This window comes from Emydura macquarii, unplaced genomic scaffold (assembly GCF_026122565.2).
Source record: "Emydura macquarii macquarii isolate MOO-44397 ecotype Brisbane River unplaced genomic scaffold, CSIRO-AGI_Emac_v2 contig_3116, whole genome shotgun sequence".
Classification (NCBI taxonomy): domain Eukaryota; kingdom Metazoa; phylum Chordata; order Testudines; family Chelidae; genus Emydura; species Emydura macquarii.
This window is the reverse complement of record NW_027133253.1, coordinates 61,130-66,302: the sequence shown is the minus strand read 5'-3', so window position 1 is coordinate 66,302 and position 5,173 is coordinate 61,130. Positions and strand designations below refer to the sequence as shown.

General features: G+C 49.2%; 1 protein-coding gene across 1 annotated transcript; it reads left to right on the top strand.

Moving 5' to 3' along the window:
- Positions 1-3,955: 3,955 nt before the first annotated feature.
- Positions 3,956-4,882, top strand: LOC137141822 (putative olfactory receptor 10D4). Its single transcript, XM_067530916.1, has one exon. The coding sequence runs from the start codon at positions 3,956-3,958 to the stop codon at positions 4,880-4,882; it is 927 nt and encodes a 308-aa protein (XP_067387017.1).
- Positions 4,883-5,173: the final 291 nt, after the last annotated feature.

The following is a 5,173-nucleotide window of genomic DNA, read 5'->3' as shown; positions in this document are numbered from 1 at the left end:
AGCAGAAAGGGGCTCACATCTGAGTTCTTGTCTGTAAGTCCTACCATAATACTAATGATAAGAATCAGAGGCAACCCAGGGTGGGGGCAGGAGGTGTCACGTGAGTGCAGATTTCTGCCAGGGTTTGCTGACCAGGCCCCTTCCCTGTCCAGCAGCTCCTGGAGCAGGCTGCAAGCTGTGACCCCGGGGAGACAAAGAAGTGAACACTTTGCTGTGGGAGCTGCAGGGAGGGGCAGCTGAGAGCAGAGCGTGTGTGTCCCTTTGAACTGTGCCCTCTGCCCACCATCAGCAGGTCCCAGCCGCCTCTGATAGGAACAGTGAGAATACAAATAAAAAGAGTAAAATGCAGCTCTGGCCCTGCTGTTTGTGGCAATGACACATGGAACTCAGCTGGTGCCAGCCAAGAGTAACCTGGGAGCTGCTACCCAGCACAGTGATAAGGGCCCCCCTGGGCATTCATTAGAACACCTGCATTTTAATTAACCCCAAAGGCCATTCCACGTCATGGTATGTTATGACTGAGCTGGGATAATCTGTCTACAGAGACTAATTATAACTTCTGCCTTCTGCCTCTTCAGTCCGGCTCCCAAATAAGATGCCCACCACAGGAACAGCAAGAAATGACAGCGATGAAAAGAATTGCAAAGGGCCTTACTGACACTGCTCTGCTATGGCAGCAGCAAACGGATCCATGAGCTCAGTGCTGACAAACCCCTAACACAGCCCTGCTTCCCTGGCTCTGTCACACCCTCTGTGTGTGGGTCTATGGCCTGGTTTAGTTACAGGCTATGCCAGCGATGTAGCTAACCACTGCTAAGCCTTTAGCATCGAGGCACAGTAGAGGTGCAAGACGAGCCTTACCTGGCTAGTGAAGGAGCAGCTTTTTAAGGCACTCTAAAGAGAACACTGGTGGGAGTTAGGAGCCCAAAGCCCACTGCACTAGAATGAGCTTTGGGCGTCTGGTTCCTTTGAAAATCTCACCCTCAAATGCTCTGTGCCTCAGTTCCCCCTTGTAAAATGGGCCGGTATCCCTTCCTATGTTTGTGAACTCTGAAAGGCAGGGACTGTCTCACGCTGTGTCTGAGCAGCACCCAGAACAGCCAATGACTTAGGAGCCCAATAGCCCACTGCATTGCAGAATGACATTCCTGGAGTTGCTAGGGACCACAATACTGCCAGTCTGTACTGCATTGCAAAACCCAGATGCCAAGTGGTACCACAATACTGGGACATAAAAAGCTGTCCATCTGCACAGTGCTGACTTTCACCCTCACAGATAACCGCACAACTGCATGACTACATCCATGTGCACAAAGAGACAGAAGGGGCCACAGGAGCAGCAGCTAATACAAACCAAGGAGAAAGCTCTGTTGGCGACAGAGACCACTAGCTGAACACCTGGCCGAGTTCACTTCTATTTCACACTCCTGGGTGGAATTCACTGGCTTGTGTTACACAGCGGGAGAGACTAGATGATAATTAACATCCCATGTCCTCTCATCAGTTATGGGTTAGATTCTCAGCTGGTGTAAATCTACATAGCTCCTTTGATTCCAATGGAGTTAGTCCTGATTTACACCAGCAGGGTGAGTGACAGAGGGGAATCAGCCCCTTTGAACCCAATGGAGTTACTCAGGATTGAGATCATGCTGAGTGAGAGGAGAATCTGCAGCCTGGTGGAGCTGAGGATCCAGCCCTTTCAGGTTAATACTGCTACACTTATTTATGCCAGCTGAACAGCTGGTCCTGGGGGGTCTGTGAGTGTCCTCTAAAATGATGCAAAATCTGAGTTAATTGGTGACTCTGCTGAGGTCTCAGACCAGGAGCCTGGAGGGGATTCAGAGACCGGGTCCCAAAGGGACCTTGGCTGATTTAAAGACCATGGACAGACTAAAGGCTGTGGGAAGCTGTGAAAAAGCTCTGGGGCTCTGCAGCAGCCTGTGGCGATAGGCTGTGGACATCCCTGGCTACCTTCGGAGACGATGAGGTCTGCAGGCTGGATAAGAAAAGCACAGACCGGGCACCTCTGCTGTGTGATGTGCTGTTTTGGGTAAGAAATCTGGACACTTCTACACAGGGGTCACAGCCAGGGGGAAGAGGAAAATTCCATTCAGCTGGATTGTCCTCTCGCAATGCAGCCAGTGTAAGACTCGTGGTTTGGTGAAGATTTTCTCTCTGTCCCTCACTCTCTTCCTGTCTTGAAATCTGTCAGTCTGCACCTCACTCAAGGACGATGTCACCCAAATATTTTCTTTAGAGAAAAATCCATCCATCCATCTGTCCGTGCGTCTTTCTGCAGTACCTGTCTGCCTGTCTCTGTTGTGGATGTGTATCATTTATCTCCCTCTCTCCGTTAATCTCTGTGTGGCTATGTACACACCACTGCTGCGGTTGGTATAAGTTACGTTGTTCAGAGGGCTGAATAAACCAGAGTAAGTTACAAGGACCTAAGTGCTGGTGTGGAGAACTCTGTGTCGTCAGGAGAGCTTCTCCCACTGACATAGCTACTGCTGCTCGCGGGGGCTGGAGTATTTAAGTTGACGGTAGAGCTCTGTCCCATCGGCTTAGCCTGTCTGTACTAGCAGTGCTACAGCGACACTGCTGTAAGCTGTGTAGTGTAGCCAGCACGTGATAACCCCAACACGGCCCCTTCTCCATCTCAGCAGCACCTCTCATGCATGGGGAAAGCTCCCTGAGAAAATGCAAAGAGATGCTTTAATTTTGTCCTTCAAATCTGACCTTAAAAATCCCCTGTTGTGATATTCACAGAACGCAGCCTGCTGATCACGGCTGAGCAGATGACAAGCTGTTGCTATTCCTCTTCTTTCCTTTTCCCTTTTTCTCTAACCCCTATAAAACTGCCCAAACAATTCATATATTTTAACAAAGCTGGGCCAATTCTTCACCAGATTCATTTTTTTGTCTGTTGCATCCTCACCCTCTCCTTTAACACAAACACAGAGCAGCACAACATTGATAAAAATGAATCCCTGCCAAACAAACTACTCCACTGCACACACAATAATCCCTCTGCAGAGAGGATGAGAGAAAGAACAAACCACATATGACAAACGTTGGTCACATCACCTAATCCACCAATGGAAGGCTCTAAGATGCTGTCATGATAAAGATGGGGTAGGAGCCTGTATAGAATAGAGTTGAAGAAATTAGAACAGGATAGGACTGAAGAGAAGAAACTGGAATTGAGTAGAATAGAATAGGACATCCCCTTTGTCTGTTCGTCTTTGGATGGAAAGATTTTCAAGGCAGCCACTTCCTCTTTCTGTGTTCTGCACTGCACAGTGAGGACCTGATCCCAACTGGTATGATACTGATGTAAATATAAACTGCTATGAATGAAAAGGAGTAATGTGGTGACATGCAGTAAAGAGGTGGGAGTGGAAGGAAGGGTGAGCAATGCAGTAAAAGGATGATATATCTGTCTGTTTCAGTAACTCATGGACATTATTTCTCTCCCCTACCACAGGAATGAGTCCCACATCGGGTTGGTCAACCACACTGTGTTGACTCATTTCATCTTCTTAGGAACCCCCAACACTGACGGCCTCCAGACCATCCTCTTCGTTGCCGTCTTAGCTTTCTACCTCTGCACCCTGCTGGGAACCTGCTCATCTGATTAGCCATCTTTGGTGACTCCCACCTGCACACCCGCATGTATTTCTTCCCAGTATGATCTATAAGAACTGAATAGATAGAAGATGGTTGAATGGAAAAGAAGAAAGGACAATTAAATTGAGTAGCATCAAATAGACTTGATGACATATTAGAGTCCTGATTCTCCACTCACTTTCACCTAACTTATGATGGTTAGAAAGGTTTACCCTTGTAGAGTAAATTGTGGTGTGCTATGAATAAACAAACCATAATTTATTGAGATTGCTAATCTGGCTGCATTATCTCTGTGCCTCCAGGAATGACCCCGTCTCGCATGGAAATGGAGAATCGCACTGTGGTGTCAGAATTCATTCTCTTAGGGATCCCCAACACCAAAGGTCACGAGACCCTCATTTTCATCGGCTTCTTAGCTTTCTACCTCTGCACCCTGCTGGGCAACATGCTCATTTTATCAGCCATCCTCGCTGACTCCCACCTGCACACCCCCATGTATTTCTTCCTCTGCAATCTCTCCGTGGTGGACCTTGGATTCACCTCTATTAGCATTCCTAAATTGCTGGTCAGTCTCTGCACCAAGAGTAGAACTATCTCGCTGGGTGGGTGCATGTCCCAGGTCTTCTTCTACCACTTCCTAGGCAGCACCGAGTGCCTGCTCTGCACTGTCATGGCCTTTGATAGGTATGTGGCCATCTGCCACCCGCTGCGCTACATGATCATCATGAACTGGAGGGTGTGCGCCATCCTGGCTGCTGGCACCTGGATCAGCAGCTTCTTCCACGCCACCATTCTCACCAGCCTGACCTTCACGCTGCCCTACTGCGGGCCCAATGTGGTGGACTATTACTTCTGTGACATCTTCCCCGTGGCTAAGCTGGCCTGCGCGGACATGTACGTCATCAAGACCGTGACTTTTACCAACACTGGAGTGGTGCCTGTGATCTGCTTCTTCCTCATCCTCACATCCTACGTCCGCATCGTCTACACCATCCTGAAGATGAACTCAGCCGAAGGGCGACGCAAAGCAGCCTCCACTTGCGCCTCACATCTGACGGTGGTGACGCTGTTCTTTGGGCCTTACGCCCTGATCTACACGCAGCCACAGCTGAGCAAAGGGGTGGTGACCGCTGTGCAGCTCTTGGGTGATGTGGTCACTCCCATGCTGAACCCGGTGAGGAACAAGGAGGTGAAAGGGGCTCTGAGGAAACTGAGAGTGATGCACGTTGATGTGCTACATCTGCAGAAGTAAGCACGTGGGTGAGCATGAAATAAGTCTGAACCCGGTCATCTATCACACTGAGGAACAAGGAGGCTGAAAATAGGGTTGCTTAAAATTAATGGGAATTGGAGATCTGAGGAAACTGCAGAGAGGGGCAGACTGACTGCACGTTGATGTGCTGCATCTGCCTGAATTGCCTGCACCAGCCCCCTGCACTGCAGCTCAAAGGCCAGGGAGCTGAGAGCTGATCTTGCTGGAATTTGCACGGCCAGGGTCAGCCTGAATTTAATCTGGCAGCCAAACCACATGTCACTGTTGTTT

Excerpts from the sequence above, each read along its gene's own strand:
- LOC137141822 (XM_067530916.1), top strand. The coding sequence starts at position 3,956 with ATGGAGAATCGCACTGTGGTGTCAGAATTCATTCTCTTAGGGATCCCC.